The 20,171-nt window shown below is 26.4% G+C and overlaps 9 protein-coding genes across 9 annotated transcripts; 6 read left to right on the top strand and 3 right to left on the bottom strand.

Annotated features, from left to right (window-relative positions):
- Positions 1-225: 225 nt before the first annotated feature.
- Positions 226-5,820, top strand: PNEG_00698 (hypothetical protein; the record flags this gene model as incomplete). The annotated part of the gene is made up of 16 exons (XM_007874406.1): positions 226-296; positions 355-733; positions 779-2,162; positions 2,204-2,879; positions 2,922-3,677; positions 3,722-3,796; positions 3,845-3,894; positions 3,942-3,982; positions 4,026-4,328; positions 4,374-4,485; positions 4,697-5,215; positions 5,258-5,294; positions 5,343-5,488; positions 5,532-5,550; positions 5,596-5,644; positions 5,692-5,820. The coding sequence occupies 16 exons, from the start codon at positions 226-228 to the stop codon at positions 5,818-5,820; spliced, it is 4,746 nt and encodes a 1,581-aa protein (XP_007872597.1).
- Positions 5,821-5,953: 133 nt separating this feature from the next.
- PNEG_00697 (hypothetical protein) lies at positions 5,954-7,008 on the bottom strand (the record flags this gene model as incomplete). The annotated part of the gene is made up of 1 exon (XM_007874405.1): positions 5,954-7,008. The coding sequence occupies exon 1, from the start codon at positions 6,971-6,973 to the stop codon at positions 5,954-5,956; it is 1,020 nt and encodes a 339-aa protein (XP_007872596.1). The 5' UTR covers positions 6,974-7,008.
- A 192-nt stretch (positions 7,009-7,200) lies between these two features.
- Positions 7,201-8,466, top strand: PNEG_00696 (hypothetical protein; the record flags this gene model as incomplete). Its single annotated transcript, XM_007874403.1, has 4 exons — positions 7,201-7,439; positions 7,480-8,004; positions 8,052-8,352; positions 8,407-8,466. Exons 1-4 carry the CDS (start codon positions 7,336-7,338, stop codon positions 8,464-8,466), a joined length of 990 nt encoding a protein of 329 aa, XP_007872594.1. The 5' UTR covers positions 7,201-7,335.
- A 220-nt stretch (positions 8,467-8,686) lies between these two features.
- Positions 8,687-13,279, bottom strand: PNEG_00695 (hypothetical protein; the record flags this gene model as incomplete). The annotated part of the gene is made up of 24 exons (XM_007874402.1): positions 8,687-8,864; positions 8,909-9,060; positions 9,107-9,251; positions 9,292-9,582; positions 9,626-9,693; positions 9,734-9,812; positions 9,858-10,114; positions 10,157-10,208; positions 10,249-10,353; positions 10,397-10,512; positions 10,557-10,688; positions 10,734-10,913; positions 10,953-11,204; positions 11,250-11,375; positions 11,420-11,653; positions 11,709-11,791; positions 11,834-11,933; positions 11,981-12,147; positions 12,194-12,381; positions 12,428-12,731; positions 12,778-12,888; positions 12,936-13,095; positions 13,145-13,213; positions 13,262-13,279. 24 exons carry the CDS (start codon positions 13,277-13,279, stop codon positions 8,687-8,689), a joined length of 3,567 nt encoding a protein of 1,188 aa, XP_007872593.1.
- A 397-nt stretch (positions 13,280-13,676) lies between these two features.
- On the top strand, positions 13,677-14,436 carry PNEG_00694 (hypothetical protein; the record flags this gene model as incomplete). Its single annotated transcript, XM_007874401.1, has 2 exons — positions 13,677-13,980; positions 14,027-14,436. The coding sequence occupies 2 exons, from the start codon at positions 13,677-13,679 to the stop codon at positions 14,365-14,367; spliced, it is 645 nt and encodes a 214-aa protein (XP_007872592.1). The 3' UTR covers positions 14,368-14,436.
- A 239-nt stretch (positions 14,437-14,675) lies between these two features.
- Positions 14,676-15,949, bottom strand: PNEG_00693 (hypothetical protein; the record flags this gene model as incomplete). The annotated part of the gene is made up of 3 exons (XM_007874400.1): positions 15,687-15,949; positions 15,529-15,642; positions 14,676-15,485 (listed from the first exon to the last, which is right to left on the bottom strand). Exons 1-3 carry the CDS (start codon positions 15,834-15,836, stop codon positions 14,676-14,678), a joined length of 1,074 nt encoding a protein of 357 aa, XP_007872591.1. The 5' UTR covers positions 15,837-15,949.
- Positions 15,950-16,193: 244 nt separating this feature from the next.
- On the top strand, positions 16,194-16,492 carry PNEG_00692 (hypothetical protein; the record flags this gene model as incomplete). The annotated part of the gene is made up of 3 exons (XM_007874399.1): positions 16,194-16,268; positions 16,325-16,385; positions 16,434-16,492. The coding sequence occupies 3 exons, from the start codon at positions 16,194-16,196 to the stop codon at positions 16,490-16,492; spliced, it is 195 nt and encodes a 64-aa protein (XP_007872590.1).
- A 143-nt stretch (positions 16,493-16,635) lies between these two features.
- Positions 16,636-17,501, top strand: PNEG_04260 (hypothetical protein; the record flags this gene model as incomplete). The annotated part of the gene is given in 7 exon segments (XM_019757783.1): positions 16,636-16,662; positions 16,681-16,688; positions 16,913-16,962; positions 17,116-17,141; positions 17,186-17,235; positions 17,256-17,275; positions 17,473-17,501. The coding sequence occupies 7 exon segments, from the start codon at positions 16,636-16,638 to the stop codon at positions 17,499-17,501; spliced, it is 210 nt and encodes a 69-aa protein (XP_019613406.1).
- A 764-nt stretch (positions 17,502-18,265) lies between these two features.
- On the top strand, positions 18,266-20,058 carry PNEG_00691 (hypothetical protein; the record flags this gene model as incomplete). Its single annotated transcript, XM_007874398.1, has 7 exons — positions 18,266-18,538; positions 18,592-18,700; positions 18,748-18,902; positions 18,956-19,119; positions 19,276-19,390; positions 19,431-19,820; positions 19,867-20,058. 7 exons carry the CDS (start codon positions 18,266-18,268, stop codon positions 20,056-20,058), a joined length of 1,398 nt encoding a protein of 465 aa, XP_007872589.1.
- Between the last annotated feature and the right edge of the window lie 113 nt (positions 20,059-20,171).

The raw sequence follows: 20,171 nt of genomic DNA, 5'->3' as shown, positions 1-20,171 counted from the left end.
TTAGAAGGAAAATAATAAACAGGGCTAGTCGAGTTGTATATTTTTCTTTTATATTCTATATGTTTTTCTATATAGATTTTTATATTATTAGATATAACGGCTTCATAATATCGAGATTTTAAGCGTTAAAAAGTGATAGAAAAATTGAAAAATAAAATACATTAAAAAAGGAAAAGAGTTCTTATTTTCATGAAGATATTATTTTATCATATTATTTTGTATTGAATGATGTATCTAGAAGAATACACAAATAGTATTTGGAAAGATAACGACTTTACTGAATATTTTAAATATAAGTAAGTTATATGAAATAAAATGATAGGATTTGAGTCTAATTTTTTTTGTGTTTAACAGATACATAATATGGATTTCAGCTCTTTATCTGTTAATATCATTATTAATTTTATTATCTACAGGGATTTATGTTATTGTTTTGAAATATTGTAAAAACTCAAAAAAATATATTTCACTTACTCAAGAGGATAATGCTTTAAATTTTCTGGGAATGTCCTTTATGGATATTTGTTTTTCAAAAAAGGCTTCCTCATTTTTACATTCTGAATTTGATGAATCAAATAAACAATATCTTAAAGAGTATAAAGTTAAACCACCAAAGCAAGCGTCAGTTATTATTACTGAAGGAATAATTATATTATTTATGATATTTTTATATTTTCTTTTTCTTGGTGGATCAAAACATCCTCTTTTTATCACTATTAGAATTTTTGCATGGGTTGGTTTTTTTTTTGAAAAAAATGATTAGTTAAATTATTTAAAGGTATACGTTTTTATACTTGTTGTTATTCGGCTGGCGTCAATTGATGTAGATTCTTTTCCTCTATCTACATTATGGTATCATACTTCTTTTTTATATGCTTTTCATTGGCCTTTATTTTATATTGATTTACGATCTATGATTATTGCTCATGAGCCAACTATCTTTATTATATTATCTGCTATAAATCTTGTTTTACTATCTGTATTAAATGTCATTGTTTTGTTGAGCAGAAAAGGCAATAGAACAGTTCGCCTTATTGCTTTAAATGGACTTAAACCTAGTAAAGAAAAGCTTTCATCCATTCTTTCTATGTTGACATTTTCATGGGTTGATTCGATTATTGTTCAAGGATTTAGGAAAAATCTTACATTTTCTGATATTTGGGATTTATCAGAAGGCGAACATGCAGCTGCTGTTATGGACGCTTTTTGTATTACTAAGAAAGCGTCATATTTAATATATACATTGCTTCGTCATTTTAAAGCAACACTTATTATCCAGTTTATATGGGAAATACTTCATTCTATAATGTCATTTGCACCCGTTATACTTTTAAAATTAATTCTTGAGTATATTGATAATCCTAAAGAGCATGCAAAAGAAGTAGTATGGATCTATATTGTTGGAATGTTTTTCTCAATACTTATTTCGTCTTTTTTTATGGGCCAGTCTTATTATATTGGTCGCAAACTTTGTATAAAAGTGCGTTCTGCATTAATCGGAGAAATATATTCTAAAGCATTAAGAAGACATACTAGTTCCAATGTTATTACGTCTAATGATGATACAATCGACTCTTTTCAAGCTAGTATTGGTACAATTATTAATTTAGTAGCAATTGATGCATATAAGATTTCGGAAGTATATGCATATATTCATAATTTATTTATTACCGTGCCTTTGCATCTTATTGTTGCTTTTATTTTGATATTTAGAATTTTTGGATGGAGCGCTCTTACTGGATTTTCCACAATAATCTTATTTATGCCTGTAAATACATATTTTTCAACGCTATATCGTAAAATTCAAAAGGAGATGATGTCAATTTCTGATACTAGGATTGGTTTAATAAATGAAATTTTTCAAAATATTCGTCTTATCAAATATTTTGCATGGGAAGAAAATGTCACACAAAACATCAATAACATTAGAGAGAATGAGATTAAACAGCTTTGGAAAAAGTATATTCTTTTATCTTTTGCTTTATTAAGCTGGAATGCATCATCTGTTATTGCTTCTTTAATTACATTTTTAGTTTATACAAAAATTGCACATAATAAACTAACTGCACCCATTGCATTTACTTCTTTAGCCCTGTTCAATAGTTTTAGAACACCATTAGAACAGCTTTCAGAAGTACTATCCAGTTTTTTAGATTCAAAAGGTATGAGGTTTAATGTATAACTATTTTCTAAATATTATTAGTATCTATGAATAGAATTGATGCATTTTTGAAAGAAGAAGAGATACAGAAATACGATAGAGATACCGATTTTCCATCATCTGATGATCTTATTATAGGATTTAAAAATGCAAGTTTCACCTGGGCTTCAAAGAATGATGTTATAAAAAATACAGAATTTCATTTAAATAGTTTTCGTATTTATGATTTAAACATAAAATTTCCTCTAGACAAACTAACAGTTATCATCGGGCCAGTGGGTTCTGGGAAAACTTCTCTTCTAATGGCACTTTTGGGAGAGATGACAAATCTTAGTGGCAAAGGGTTTTGTCCTGGTAAATATAATAAAAATCATTTGATTCCTGATCATCAAACGGGCTTTACTGAGTCGGTAGCGTATTGTGCTCAACAGCCCTGGTTATTGAGTGATACTATACGGAATAATATTTTATTTTATTCATCATATGATGCTCAAAGATATAATAAGGTTGTCAAAGCATGTGCTCTTGAACGTGATTTTCAGATTCTAGATGGAGGTGATCAAACTGAAGTTGGAGAAAAGGGTATTATACTTTCAGGTGGACAAAAGCAGAGGATTTCTATTGCTAGAGCGTTTTATTCGTCTGCAAAATATGTAATACTTGATGACTGTTTAAGTTCAGTTGATTCTTATACTGCAAAATGGATATTTAATTATTGGTAAATCAAATAAAATATAATGAATATTTTTAATTTTTATAGTATTAAAGGTGAATTATCAAATGGAAGAACTATAATTATGACAACGCATAATGAGAATCTTTGTGTTCCAGAAGCAGACTTTGTTCTTATAATGGATAACGGAAGAGTTTCTGCTCAAGGAGCTCCAAATGATCTTTTTGATTCTAAATTATTAGATAGACATGAAAGCTCTTTAAAGACCGTATCTTCATCTACTTCTTTGATACGTAGTATCCATTCTTCACAAGCTTCTTCTAAGGAACAAGCATTCGATTTATATGAGGAAAAAGATGAAACAAATGAATATGATATTAAAAACACTAAAACTTTTGATGCGTTCGGCCCATGTAAAGGAAAATTAATTGAAGAAGAGTGTTATTTAAGTAGTTCTATAAACAAAAGTATTTATATTGAATATATGAAATATTTTGGAGGAAAGTTTTTTCTTTTCGTTCTTTTTTTAAGTTTCATAATACCACCTGTTTTAAATGTATGTCAGTCTTTATGGGTTCGGAAATGGACACAGGATAAATCTATAAGATCTTCATATTATCCTCGAGACTTTCAAAAGGATCAGTTACATGAAAAAAATAATATATTTTATACGATTTATTATTTTTTTATCACTACATTTAGAAGATTTAGTCACACTTCTACTAATCATGCTCATCAAACTAAATATCAAGATTCTTTTCTAGATGTGAATTATTATATTAATATATATATACTTATATCGTTATTGTATATTTTCTCGACTTTTTTTAGGATAATAATGGCGTAAGATTATTATAATCATTTAACATATGCTCAGTATTTTGCAGATTTACTGGTGGCATTAGAGTTTCTATTAAATTACATGAAAAACTATTTCAATCTGTTCTTGGTGCTAAAATACGGTTAATACAAATATTATATGTTAGTTTCTTGATGTTTACTTATATTAGTTTCTTTGATATTACGCCTATTGGTCGTATAATGAAGAGATTTTCAAATGGTATTTTTTGCTTTTTTTTAAAAGCTTATCTAAAATATTAAAATTAGATATTGGAGTTGTTGATCAAGAGGTATCTTATATATCACTGGTAATTGCTTAAAATTTAAATTTAGTATATACTAATTAATTAGACATTTGTTTATGATTTTTTTAACTCAATTTTCTTGGTTGCTGTAATCACTTATATTATACCAAGTTTTTTGATTTCGGAAATATTTATTATGATTATATATATTGCTATTGCTCTGTTTTATATCCGGCCATCTCGTAGACTTAAGGATCTTGACTCGATTACTAAGAGTCCAATATATCAGCATTTTAGAGAAACGTTAACGGGAATCAATACCATTAGAGCATATGGTTATGAAAAAATATTTATTAGGGAAAATTTACAGAAATTGGATCTTAATAACAGGCCATTTATATATCTTTGGGTTCAGTGTGCTTTATTTTTAGTTATTATTTTTAATAATATATAGGCATGTAATCGATGGCTTAGTATACGAATAGACTTTATTGGAGGACTTATTACCATATTTGCAGGGATTTTTATAGTATTAAATATAAATAAACTTGATGCGGGTTTTGCAGGTAATTTTATTGTGATTATATATATATATTGATTTTTAAGGCATAACTTTATTTTACATTGTTTCTTTTACAGGTTAATAGCACTTAGTATTATTTATGATTATTAAAATATATAGATCATATGCTTTGGTTAGTACGATTATATACACTAAATGAATTGAACTTTAATAAGTAAGTTATCTAATTTATTTGTTGTTATTAACCTAGTTAGTGTTGAGCGTATTCGAGAATTTTTTTTTCATTGAACAAGAGGCTCCTTCTATTATTCCTTCTAATAGGCCCGGAAAAAATTGGCCAGAAAAAGGTGAAATTTTAGTTCAAAATATAGTTGTACAATATTTGCCAGAATTGCAACCTGCTATTTGTAATGTTTCTTTTAAAGTCGACCCGTGTTCAAAAGTAGGAATTGTAGGTCGTACTGGAGCTGGAAAATCCACTATTGCTGCAACATTTTTTCGGTTAATCGAATTACAAAGCGGCAGTATTATTATTGATGGTATAAATATATCAACCATTGGCCTTCGCGATTTACGAAGTTCTTTAACAATTATTCCACAAGATCCTGTATTATTTAAAAAATCATTAAGATATAATTTAGATCCTTTTAATATTTATACTGATGCGGAAATTTTTGAAGCATTACGTCGAGTTCACCTTATAGGATCTGAAACAATAAATGATGAATCTAAAAATTCCAATACTAATATTTTTTTAAACCTAGATACACAAAGTTATATTTTAAATTGTTTAGAAAAGTACTAACTTGTTTCAGTTGCGGAAGGTGGAAATAACTTATCTCATGGACAGCGGTATTAAAAATTTAAGAAATACTATGAAACTTCAATAACGCTTATTAGGCAATTAATATGTCTTGCACGCTCTTTACTCAAATCTTCACGTATTATTATTATGGATGAATGCACTGCTTCTATTGATTATAATATGGATGCTAAAATACAAAAGACTATACGTTCTGAATTTTCTTATTCTACTATATTAACTAGTAAGTTTATCATATTTTATTGTTAGATATTAACATATTATAGTTGCTCATAGATTAAAAAGGTTCGTTAGAATTTCGATCTTTTATATATTAATTATAAATTATAGCATTATTGACTATGATAAAATTTTAGTTCTCGATTCTGGCAAATTAGTGGTAATTTATATTACATGTTATTATTTCTAATTTATAATATATGTTAGGAATATGATCATCCTTATCTTTTGCTTCAAAATCCTCAATCTGAATTTCGATTTATGTGCGAATCTTCAGGAGAATATGATACTCTTAGACGGCTTGCACAAGAAGCATATGAAAACAAATGTATATAACTATTATGTTGGGTATTTTTTCTCTTTTTTCTTTTATATTTTTTCCCTGTTTTCATCGGTTAGTTTTTAAAATATTAAACTAATTTAATTTATAAAAATGTTTTTATAAAATTTTTTCAGGTCTTGAATTTTCTCACAATCCAGTATTTCTCAAATCTTCAAGTATAGATTCAAGTACTTCTTTTTCTAAAGGAATCCAAATAATCTCCGTTCCAGTTACATCTCTTTTTAATTTAATCATTTCATGATCACAAAATTCTCTAAGTTGCATTCGAAAACCTTCTTTGCTACTAACAACCATTTCTTCTGCACATTTTCCATATAAATGATCAATCGTTATACTTTCTATTTTAGCTTTTTCTTTTGCTTCAATTTGCTGTTCTATCAAAATTCTATATACTTCTCTTGCATGTGGTGTTAATGTTTCTAATACGTATTGAATTCCATCTGTATGAGACCCTTTCATATTATTCCATAGTCCATATTCAAAAGACGTTTCAATTAAATATGGTGCAAACGTAGTTGCATCATGCCAGATAAACTGAAATTTAGCTACTGTTGCCTCATCCCAAAGTAATCCTGAATTAATATGATCAACACTTGCAACAAACCTGATTTTTTTCGCATTTGCAAGTCTTGATAAACATGTTTGTACTTTTTTCGAGCGCAATCCTCGTCCATCAATATTATGAACAACCCATACTAAAAATTCTAAATATGAATCCTCCTCTAACCATTCAAGAATCCATTCCGTCATCTCGTATAATGTAGCATTACTTTCAAATTTCCGGTCCTTCCAAAGATTACTAATTAATGTATTAAACACTCCTTTAAGACTAATTTCCGGTTTATATCCATTCATAATCAAAACATATTTATCTTTAAAATATCTTTCAATAAATTCCATTAATAAACTACGTTTAGACCCCAATCCATAGACAATTAGACTGAATCCTTCATTCAGTTCAAACATCCATTGTATAAATAAAGAACGGTGATTCTCATACAATATTTTGTATGAATATTCTGCTGATAACAAACGTTCAATTGTTTGTTCTCGGGTAAGAAGGTTTAATGGAAGACGATTATTTGATGTAACCTTTGTTTTTAATCCCAAAAACCAACGATCTAGAGGATTTTCATGGCTCATCATTAACGATAAATAAAATCTTCAAATATTAAGGGCGTTAAAGAGGATTTTAGTATTTTATTAAAAATATCTTAATATTTCAATTTTTAAGAAAAATTTTTATTAAGAAAAAAATAAGATATTAAAAAAAGTAGAGAATAAGAGTTATAAAAATAAAGTCTAATAGTAAGTTTAACAGGAAAATATAGTGAATATAAAAAAATAATACAGATTGTGGAAAAAAGATATAGAAAACATATAAAGTGAATAGATAAAAAGTATATCTTTAGTGATTGATAATACATCATTGCATCGAAATTATATACAAGTATTTTAATAAGTTCTAGTATTCCAGGAAATTTGTTAAAAGAATTTTTTCCATATAAATGGAGTCTTTTTTTTATGATAAATGTTGTTTTTTTTTTCTTATGCTTTATGTCATTATATCAGAATATGGGCGACTAAAAAATGCATTTTTAGCAAAAAAATGGTATTATCGGATGTATAGTATTTTATATTGATTTATTTAGGTTTGAAACTTTATTTCCACTGCTTACAAATCAATTTGTGCAGGTTGGTATAAAAAGAAATGATCCTATGCCTTTACATATTCGAGATCCTGGCTATTTTATTTCATATGCAACTGGTCGCATTCATATTGCATATTTATATATTCAATTTAAGTTTCTAGTACGTCAAAACTTTTTATCATTTATTAGACAAGTAGTTGTCGGGTTTTTTTCAGATAATCCTATGCCTCATGACCGTTTATATATTGATATGATTGTTGAAGATCATGTTTTTGATGCATGTGTATTTGCAGTTGTGAATAAGTCAAAAATGCGTTGGTTGCGTGAAAAATATTATAATCTGTCATTTACTTGTGTAATGGAATTACCAATATTACCAGAAACATATGTTGTAATGTCGGAATTCTGTGAAATTGCATCTATTCTGTTGGAAAATAATGAAAGCTTTATTCAATGTATAAAAACGCCTGATGTTGTATTGGAATATTTAATTGTAAGTGACCTGCCTATTAAATGTCCAAAAAGGTTTGTTTTTTAACGAAAGTTTTTCATTTTAATGTTTTGAGTAATAGTCCGGATCAAACATATCAAAAAACTGTTTCGTTTTGTGTAAAATTACCATCATTATGTTATTCTCAACAAGTTGCTTGTATTTTTAGTGAATGTATCGCATTTGTTGATTTGCTAGCTGGAAGAGCACATTGGAGATCCAATATTTCCCAAAAGCTTAAAAGTATTCGTGAAGAAGCAAACAAAAAACTTAAGAAACGTCAAGATGAAGAAAAACTAGCGAATGCATTAAAGAAAAAGTCTGAAAAAGATAAACAAAAAAAAGAGCGTATTCGAAATCTTAGCTCCCAGGAACAGCGAAAGGTGAATAACATTATTTTTATATCTTTCTTTTATTAAAAAATGTGAAATATATAGTATTTGGATAAAGAACGAGAGAGAAAATATAAAAAACTATTTAAAGTGATAAAAGCCTAAAATATTATGAAATAATTTATCCACAATGTCCTGTTTCGTTTCTTTTCGTATGAAGTAACTAAATATTTGAAATAATAACATATTGTTCTATTAAATCAGTTAATAAAAACACATTTTGTTCTTTTTCCATGATTGTTATATTTTTTTCCAGATTCATCCTACACAACTGTGTATTATATTCATTATATAGCTCACTATAAAATGATATTTATAAAAAGAATTACCATACACTTTTATTATAGTCAAATAGTTCAGAATTTTGGTAAAATATGTCACTTGGAAACATCTCTAAAATAAACTTTCGAATTGGCTGTTGATAACGATAACTTGTTAAAATTTTAAGAACTGACTTATAAAGATCTAATGATTTGAATTCTTCTGGATATTTCGATTTTATTCTACAATCTAATATTAAATGTATTATAATAATATTGATTGTAACCTTGAGAGAGATTTTAATGCTTTAGTTACAAAAATATTACTAGATAAATCGGTTATAATCTTTAAAATTTCGTCTTGAATAATATTTTTGGACACTAACTTAATATTTTCTTCCAAATCTGATAAACATGAATAATAATTCCATGGTTCCAACTAATATAGGATTTAAATATAAATAAAATAAAATAGGATGAGATACAAATAATATTTTCTTTATATCCTTAGGGACACAAATACCAATAGGAATACCAAAACTAGTAAAAACAGATATCCATCCATGTTGCTTTAATATTTGAGAAACTGACATCGTTATAGAGATTAATCCTAATACAAAAAACGCAGTTCTATTATATTAACTAAGTTAAAAAAATAAAATTAAGATACCCTCTAAGGCTTATTACTTGTGATTTTTCAGCTATATGTATGATCTCAGAAATTACACCACTATTCTCAAGAAATGGAAAACCATTATTATGAGAGCCAATATTCCCAACAGCCCAAAGAGAACTTTTTAAATGAAGAATAATATTTTTATCTTCATATTCATCTTTATGTTTAAAAATATTAGAAACAAAATATTCAAAATGTCCTTTATTCTTTAAAAGTTGACATCCTTCAGATGTTTTAATGATTTCTCCATAAAAATGAGGTGGAATTAATCCATCGAATTCATTTCTACTGAAGTTAATTGTTAGTTAATAAAATGAAAATAACATACTTTTTTGTAAATGAAAATGCTAATGAAAGATAATTTTCTATATAATTTACATAAATTTCGTTTTGTTCCTAATAATTTAGTTTTTTTTAAAAAAAGAAATAAACATACATGAAACCAATTATCCATTTCCTTCTCGATATAATCAAATTCTTTAAGATAATTAAACCCTGTAGATGATGCTAAGAACCTTATAAAAATTAATTACTAGTAACGATATAAGTATAATATCTACCTTAAACGCAATGGCGCCCCGATACTACCAAGATGTTCTAATGCTGGACGTAATTTCACTGTATATTGAAGATTTTCAAAATCGTAGCAAGCTTTTTCTAAAACTTCGACTGCCATTTGACATACTTCGATACAAGGATCATATAATTGAGTAACAAGTAAAGAAATAGCCCATTCTATACTTTTAGTGTTTTTAGTAAACTTTTTATTTGAAGATAAAAGTGTTCCTAGATGTTTTGTAACGAAAAGTCGCACATCCTAATAAATTAGTTTTGATAAATATACCAACATAGTTTAAACCTTTAGCCCAGTAGTAAGGGCTTTTGAAAGAATTATCCGAGGATGCCCGTAACTAAATACATTAGTAGATATATATGATATTATATCATTACAATATATAATTCATATTTATTATAAAATTTAAAATTAAGTCATCCCGACTACGAAGTTCTGTAAGATGATAAAACATGTTAAATATTTTCCATTTCTCCATCATTCTAATATATATTAAATACGGATATATGTAATAGAATTTAATACGCAATCCCATCCTTGTTCTCCGATAAAGTTCCAAGAAAGACAAAATATCCTGAACTTAATGTCTCCTCTAAGCGTTGCTTAGAAAATAAAGGCGATGGACAAGAAACACCACTTAACTATAATTATTAATATTGAAATGTAATATTATCAAGAATAAAACCGGATCAAGTTGAGCAAGACATTCCGATATTTGTCTTAACAATTTACTATCTGACAAATAACGTATACCTTCCGGATTGGCAAGCAACGTAGTAAAAATCATTCGACCAATTTTAATATAACGTTGATTAGGCTATATATATTAATTCATAGGTATTATGTTACGCAATATCATTACTTTTGTCTGTTTAATATTGGAAAATTTATAATTAAATGGAAGATAAAAAGATAATAAACGTTTTATAAATTTTGTAGACCGAATAGATTCCTCTAATCTTTTTGGATTTAATAAAGGACCATGCAAAAGCTCAATAACTATATCCCATCTCCATTTTTTATAGTTTTTTGTATTTAAAACCTAATATAATTATAAAGTATAATATTTAAGTAAAATTACCTGAGTATCTAAGAGAAGAGTTCGAAAACGAATATCGTCAATTTGTAAACCTAACTTAATTTTTACTTGTTCGAGTTGTCTTTGCCCTCTTTTTAAAGGATTCTCTGAAGATGTACTACGTTCTTTTTGCTGGACAAAATTGGTTTTCATTTTTATTCTATTCAAAGATTCAATCTGAAGAATAGCAGACGTTGCTATAAAATGCTCTTCACTACTAAATTCTAATGCTGACATAAACAACTTTGGAAGAGACTAAATCTAATTAATTATTATAAATTTATAATATGATATAAAAACTTGAAGTTTAACACCATATTGCAGCGGTAAAATTCTATTCGATAGATGAAGAAGTTCTACAATCAATAATGTTGTTTTCCGAAAGATCATTTTATCTTTAGAGTCCTCAGCAACAGCCATCAAAGTCTATATAATGTTTAGCTATATGATAATTATATCATATATAATACATCTAATATTCCAATATCCATAAATATCATGATAATTAGTGCTAAAAATTGCTGTGACAAATCGTTTCTTCCAAATTCAGTAAATGTATTCGCAAACATGCCTTCATTATGTGGTTCTTGCTGAGAAGGCGACGGTCTACCCCATGTTGTAAGTCTTCTACCAGCCAAAAATGTTGATGTTATAGATGATGATTTTATTCCAAAAAGATTATACAAAATATCAAGAATTATGTCCTTTAAAGATAAGTATATAGGTTACATACATATATTTACATGAAATATGAAATACCTGACTTCTAGATGATGATATACGTAACACATCAATTAAAGAGCGAATTGCTTGCATATCATACATACTCATATAAATCAGGCCTAATATATTAAAAAATAATATACATCCCTAAATTTTTGTACCTGACCAAGATTTCATAATGCTTACTATTCCATCTCCGCAATATTTTAGTCTATATTCTTCCATTATAGGACGAAAATTAGTGACATTAGAAAGAATAAGCTTGACATGATTGGTATATATATATATATACATAAAATGAAAAATACCTGAAGATCACTTTTTGGTCGAATGAATTTTCTTGTAGCAGGTGTATCTAGAAGATATATAAATAATTTAGCAACTTCATTTGCAATTTCGAATGGACCATCACTCAATGTTTGAAGTAAGACTTTATTACCACCAGCACTAACAATAAGTGCTGGATCCAATATAACTATGTAATATATTAATCATAGATCTAATAATATAATTTTTATTACGCATTTCTGCTAATGTTTCAATGGATATCAACGACATTTTGTCTTTTGTGTATTCAGCTAGGGATACAATAGCACTAACCACACTTTTAGATATTTCAGAAATACCATCTTTGATTCCATAAAACGTCCTGATTAACTTTAGGGCTTGCTCTCGCTCTTTGGATGTAGAGTTATCCTTGACAAACGATCTAAATGAATTAATGGGTATTTTATGTAAATAGAAGATTAAATAACCGTATGATTGCATGTTCCACATGAAATTTTTTTACAAATGATATAGATGTCAGATCGTAAATCATATATCTTGCAATACGATAACCACTAGAAATTTTATTTGTATCCGAACTAGAAAACATAATTTGAAGATGATGACCAAGAGCTTCCCAATTTAAATCATATTTCAAAGTAGGATGAGATTTAAAAAGTGATACAAGATGATTAGCATGCTTTAAATATTGACCCGAGTCATGGATTGATTCATATAAGTTTTTAAAAGCTATTTGTAAACTTTGTATTGGATCAATTGTTTCTATTTGTTCTTTTTATAGTTCATATTAATTATTTTCAATATAACAAATACTTACCATCCTTTTCCCCAATAGATATAGAAGAATGAACACTTTTCGATGATATGCTATAAGGTAATGCCGAACTTTTTGTATCTTGCTCATAAAATGTATTAATTGTTTTTGTATCTACAATTATTAGATTTCAAACTACAAAATAATTCAATTATGAAAACTAGATTTTATAGAATCTATTTGTGTTTTAGATTTTATAATATTAACTTTAGCTTTTAGTTTTGCAATTTTTGAATTAGCTGCATCCAATTCCAATTCTATTTTCTTTCTTAATGTTATATGATTCTCATCTTCCTTATCCTCTGTTCTTTGATCAAAAACCTATATTCGTTAATACCTTCTCTTTTCCCCTATTTTTTCTTCTTTAAACCTGCAAAAGGTTTTCTGCTCCCTCTTTAATTTTATTTTCAATATCCAACTGGTTCATCAACTCATCTAACTAAAAAAAAAATTATTATATCTACATAAATTTTTTCCATTCAAAAACCTCATTGATATTCTTCATTTTTATTATATTTTAGGCCCTTATATTTCTCAAAAAAACATAATGTTTTATTTTTTAATACTTACTTTTTTTCTTAAAATCTCTTTCTAAAATCCACTTTTTAATGCCGTACAAATTGTATTTTTATTTATACTAAGTATACTCTCATCCAGTGAAGATTCCTCATTATATGTTGACTGAATAGCCTTATATATACGCGTTAAACTTGAAAATAGTTTCTCAAGATTTTTATGTCGTCAGAATAGATATTACGTTGTCATAGAAACCTCCATAGTAACGACGTCAGGCCACTTAATATATAGCTTTATAGATTTTGTGAGATGGAAAAGTTTTGAAAAAGCTCTAAAAGTCCAGAGAATATGTTCTTATATTTACATTTCTTTATGTATTATTATTAATGAGTTTTAGTACTATGGTATGGTTTTTTTCTGGAAAAAAAACGTCAACAGAGCGGTCAGAAGGAGGAAGTGAGAAATCCTCAGTTGAAATGTCATATTCATTACCAGAAACACCAGAAATCTTTGATAAAGATGCTATGGATCCTTCTAGATTACATCCGCTTGCGGGTCTTGGAAAAACACTGGATTATTTTTCATTAGAAGATGCAAAATTGGCAAATCTTCCAGGAGGAAAAACAGCATTTCCAAGCCGTGGATGGAGTGATGATCTTACTTATGGCACAGGAACGGTATATTTATCTGGTTTTTAGTGGTTAAGTTTTAAGAAATAAGATTAATGGTAGTATAGCACTTGGTATTGGTGGTACCTGGGGAATTTTTGAAGGATTATCTAAAGTATCTAAAGCTATTTCGATACGTGTTAGAATTAATAGTATTCTTAATGCTATGACGCGTAGAGGACCTTTTCTTGCAAATTCGGCGGGGGTAATTGCTCTTGGTTATAATACAGCTAATTCTACACTTGGATATTATAGAGGAAAACATGATGATTTGAATTCTATTCTGAGTGGAGCACTAGCCGGTGCTGTCTATAAAAGCACTAGAGGTATTAAAAGTATTGTTATCGTCAGCGGTATTTGTTCTGGAATAGCCGGAATATGGTGTTTTTCAAAACGACTTTTTATTTAGTTTTTTAATATTTTTTATATAAAAAATCTTTTTATCGTCTATAATATTTATTTAGATTTGAATCATGCATTTTCTGTGAAAAAAATAGAGTAAATTTAAAATCAATATTAGATATTATTTTCATATAAATGATATGATATAGTTATAATATAAATCAAAATATATATATTAAACATATCAAGTTAAAAACATTTCATCAGATTCTTCGGGTCCATTATATTATGGATTTATTTGACTTTTTTATCTTTAATATCATCAAATGTATTATGTTTTATTTGTGAATGAATAGATATTTTGTTTTCCTTAAGCTACAATGCTCGAGCACATCTAGAATTTGGTACAACTAGTGAATCTGAACGTATACATATCACGTTATGTTTTTTTTGGGTTCTTCGTTTATTTAAAAGGGTAATTTGCCGTAGACTTAAATTTTGCCGAATATTCTGTGTTTCTGTAGTATGAATTGTAGGATGTGTATATATATAAGGCATTTCTGGGCCAAAATCAGGGCTGTTAAATAATAATGGATGTTTAGTATAATTTGTATTCGATACAACTGATAAAAGATGATTTGACCTATAAATTGCTTGACTAATAGATGGAGTAAATGGTGAAAGAGTCTTCTGAGAGGATGCTAACGCTGCTAAACGTAACATACTTGTCATAGAAATTGGATGCTCTGGATTAATATCTGCTAATCTTATGAGAGGGATTGATTCATTGGTTTTAGAGATTTCGTTTGTTAACACTCTACCAAATTGGTTTGAATACTCCTTATTTTTTGGACTGTATGGAGTAGATACAGACAATTTATGAATAATAGCTGGAAGCTCTTCTTGAAAAAATATACGTAGTTGTTTTTCAATTTCCTTTTGTAAAAATTGTGCAATAACCGGTATACTGTCAAATGTACTAGATACTCTTACAGACTCAACAGGATCATTACGAAAGACTAGTGTAACCCCCTTTGCCTTAGAAAATACTAAAATAATAATACTTGATAACTTAAAATCCGATAAACGAAGAAACATAGGAACAATTAATGGTGCATCTGCTGAAAGAACCCCTCTCCACGTAAACTTCGGATACATCTTTTTTCGTGTATTTAATGGGTTAATCTTATATTTATCAATAATATTATTCAAGTTTAAGACAGCTTACTTGAACTTTGGTCTGTAAAACAATATATGCATCTCCTGTATATTTCAACTTAAATAATCCACGAAACCTATCTTCTGCAAGATCCCCAATCTCTAAAATCTCAAGTTCTGGCGGCTAGTTTTTATTTATTTTTGTATTAAAAAAAAAAAAATAATTACTATTGATCCCATATTTAACTCTTTTATATCAATTTTGTCAACAATAATAGGTATTTTTGTACACTTATTAAGAGCATAATTAAGAAGAGAACTTGTTTTTGCTATAAATGATGGAGAAAATTCTTTATTCCATGAAAAATGAAATGCCATTATTTTTCAGTTTAACTTTTTTTAAAGAAAAAAACTCTCTTGTGTAATTAATGGATCTAAATATAGTTTTTTAATTAAAAATAAGGTCTTTTCTCTAAAAAATGTTAACCCATTTTATTTCCTATATATGTTGGTTTTTGAGCCGGTTGATCGACAGCTAACCGTTTAAAAATTGTATCAGGTCAATATACGTTAAAATTAGAGGAATTTTAAGGCGTTAAAAGTTATTATTGTTATTTTAAATAGTAAATTAAAGTATTTAAATATAATCTTTAAAGGTATGTCTTTTTCTTGGAAAAAAAAGATATTTTTTACATTTAAAACATGGTATTTAATGATATTTATAGAAATTTTAAGATGCCACGGAAGAATAAAGTACCATATTATCAAAAACTATTTCAAGAAAATACTCATCTTCCAGTTTATTTTAGGGTACCACCTTTTCTTGTTTTTTTTTTTTTTTTTTTCATTAATTAAATTGTTTTTAGACGCCAAGAAGTAAGTTGATGATATATCCGTATCTAGCATTATGGGGTCTTAGTTTAGTTGGTAATAATTTTAAAGTGTTTTTTTATTTTTTGTATCAATGGGTTCTAGGTTCTTTATGGGGTGTTATGAATTTAGTCAGGGTATTTTCTTTAATAAATAAGGATTAATATAACTATTGAAGGGTATTAAATAATATATTTTATAGTTTTTTTTTTACTAGGAGTTTGTTTTTAATGTTTTGTTTTTATTTAGTAAATTATATATATATTTTATTAAATAACTTTGGATTTGATTAATTTAAATATGTCCAATGGATAATGAAAATATGGAAATTATTGTTAATTGTATGTTATAGGAATATATGTGAATTTTATATAAATGAATATTGGAAAAATACAAAATTTTAATTTTTCATTTTCATTATGTTATCTAGAAAATTATTTCTTAGTTTGAGTGTTAAATATTATTATTTTAATATTAATCTTAAAATATTTTTCTTATAGATTAATTTTTTTAATACAAATTTAATTTGAGCAAAATGATTTTTTTCTCTAAATAATTATTATTATTATTTATTGTATTCTAAGATTTCTAAACACTTTTTTGATATCAAAATGTATATTTTGGATAAAAAGAAGTAAATATAAATATTTTTATAATTTATTTGAAATGACAATTTTAAAAATTATATTTATATATTATCGTCTTATATTTTCAAGATATATTTTAATATCTAATCAAAAAATATAAATTATTTATTTTTATTTAAAAATAATACATTAATTTAAAGTCATTATTATCTTATACACAAGATTTGTTTTTAACTTATTTCCAATAAATATTATTTTTAACTTTTTAAGAATTTTAAAAAACTTATTTCTATTAGAAACAAGATTATTAGAAAAATATTGTCCATAATATTAAGATTAGTATATTTGTTACTTTTCAAAGTATTTTTTAATATTATAAAAAAATATTTATTAAAATATTCAATTTTATACTTTAAAATCTTTTAAAAATAGCATAGACATTTTTAAATAAATTCTGTTCTAATTAAAGTCATTATATATCATTTCCTATAAATACAACTATCTTATCTTTTATATTTATAACAAATGAATTATATTAATATTATAAAATGTTTTAGTTAAAATTGTTAAATCTTCAGTTAATTAAAAAATTTTACAATTCTCCAAATATATTCAACATCCCTTAAACAAAGTATATAGAAAAAACTCTTGTAAAAAAACAATTGCATCTATATTATGAATGTTTAATGATCTTTTTTATATTTCAAATGGATAAATCTATTAAACCAATCTTTTATTAAAAACCATTTAACCTTTAAAAATATTTATTAGTTGAAAACTAATATGAACTATATAAAAGTTTTTATAAACATTGATTAAATATTAATAAAAAATATTTAATCTTAAATTTTTTATAAAATTTATAAAAAACATGGTATTAATTATAACTTTCTACCAATAATTACATAAAAAGAAATACTTTATTCATTCCAAAGAATATAACTTATTTTTATTAATTGAATGCTTAATTACATTCTTTTTTTAAACATTCTTAATATTTCAAAATTATTCTTTTTTAAAAAAAATAAAAAGCAAAACAATTATTTTAAATAAGAATATTATATATTTATTTACATATATTGTTCTTTTACTTCATCTCCTTAGTATTTTTTTATGTAACTTATCAGTTAAATCGAATTTCAACGTATTTTAATACCTTTTTTATTTATTAAAAAGATTTCAAGATCTTTTCTCTTTAAACAGTTGAAAATGATGACATAGCTTGGAAGAAATAGAGCCTAAAAATACTATAATACGTTTTTTTTGATATTTATGTGAATATATAATTCTATTTATTGATATTGAACATATTGTATATTTTTTTAAAAAGAAAAAGCAAAAATAAATGAAATGGAGGGTTTAGAAAAAAGCAATCCTTTCTTTGGAGAATCTTCTCAATGTGGACGTTCTTTTCTTTATGAATCAGAGCGAATTTCGACATTAAATAAGACGGATGAAGATTCAACAGAAATAAATTCTTGCAAAATGGAAGAGGCTATGTGTTGTCATATACACTCTATTCTAAACAGTGTTCATGAGGATCCGTTTATTTCTATTGTAGATACGGAAAAAATAGGTGAAAATGCAGGTAGACGATTTATCACATATAAGATACGTATTAAGGTGAATTATGGATAAAAGATACAACAAAAACACTTAATAATTATTGCTGATAGAATCTTGAAGTACGTCGGCGTTATTCTGAATTTGAATCGCTCAGAAAATCACTTTCACGATTATTTCCAACATTAATTGTGCCTCCAATTCCAGAAAAACATAGTATATGTAGGTTAATTTAAATAATACATGATTATCCATGTAATAATCTCTAGATCTAACAATTCCGTTGTCTAGTGTTAAGAAAGATGCAAATTTCATTACTCAAAGAAAAAGAATGTTACAGGTTTTTCTTAATCGTTGTGCTTTTCATCCTATTTTGAAAAGAAGCCATGTTTTTCATTGTTTTTTAAATGAGGATATATCGTGGGTAAGAAATTAATCAGATTATGTTTACATATATATATATTAATAGAAAAGTAGTCACAAGTTCTAGAATCACCACCAATTTCCTTGTTGCCACAAAGTGTTCTTATGGCCCCTCCTTTAAACCCCTGTTCTTCTATAAACAGTACTATTTACCAGTGTCTTCCCATACCGCCTTCAGGTGCAAAACTATCAAATATCCACAATAGAGATGAAATACAGTTTGTAGAAATAGAAAGAAAAATTAAAGATCTTCAACAATTTATTGGAAATGATTTAGTAAAAATTAATAAATCTATAATAAAACATTATGAAGGAAAAACCCTTTTTTTTTCTTTTTTTTTCTAATTTTTTTTAGATTTAGCATATAATTTTAGTGAATTGGGAGCAGCTTATAATATTCTTTCAATATCTGAAATAGGCGAATTGGCAAGTGGGATTGAGCGTTTTGGATTAGCTAATGATTTGAACTGTCACTCTAATAATGAACTAGTAAGAAAAACATATATTTATATTAATATTTATTTAATAGGTTAAAAATTTGGATTTTGTATTATCAGAACCGTTAAAAGAATTTACACAATTTCATGAAGTTGCTAGGTCTAGATTGAAATATAGACGTCAAAAAGTTCTACAATATGAAATTGTTGTAAATATACTAAATCAGAACAAAAATATCTTAGATGCTCTTGAAAAATCTGAGATGGAAGCACAAAAAATAGAATCTTCTTTAGCAAGACTTAATAATAGTGAATCTAATTTGTCTACTTTAAATTCTGATGAACCCAATGAACATGAACAAACTAAACAAATTATACCGACTTTTATTGAAAAAATAACAGGTGTTTTAAAAGGCATGATTGACGTAGATTCTACAACTAGAAAAAAAAATATTGAGAAAATATATGAGAAAATTTCTCAGGTAGATTATATAAAACAAATCATACATATTAATGATAATTAAATAGTTAGAAAATGCTCTTAAAATTACAAAAAAAGATTCCAATATTGTCGGTCAAGCTATAATAGAAGAATTTGAGAGATTTCATAGTTTTATTAGAAAAGATTATTGCGAATTAATGATTAATATTGGAAAATGCTATATAGAATGGGCTAAGAAAAATATTAAAATTTGGGAAGATGCTAAATGTTTAATTTAAAAACTTTTTAGTTTTAAAAATTGTAAAACATTTGATTAAAGATGAATTTATTAAATACCAAACATTAATTATATTTTTATTACAATATATTAAAAAATGTCAATATGAAATCA

This window comes from Pneumocystis murina, assembly GCF_000349005.2.
Source record: "Pneumocystis murina B123 chromosome Unknown supercont1.2, whole genome shotgun sequence".
NCBI lineage: Eukaryota > Fungi > Ascomycota > Pneumocystomycetes > Pneumocystales > Pneumocystaceae > Pneumocystis > Pneumocystis murina.
This window is presented reverse-complemented; position numbering and strand designations above follow the sequence as displayed.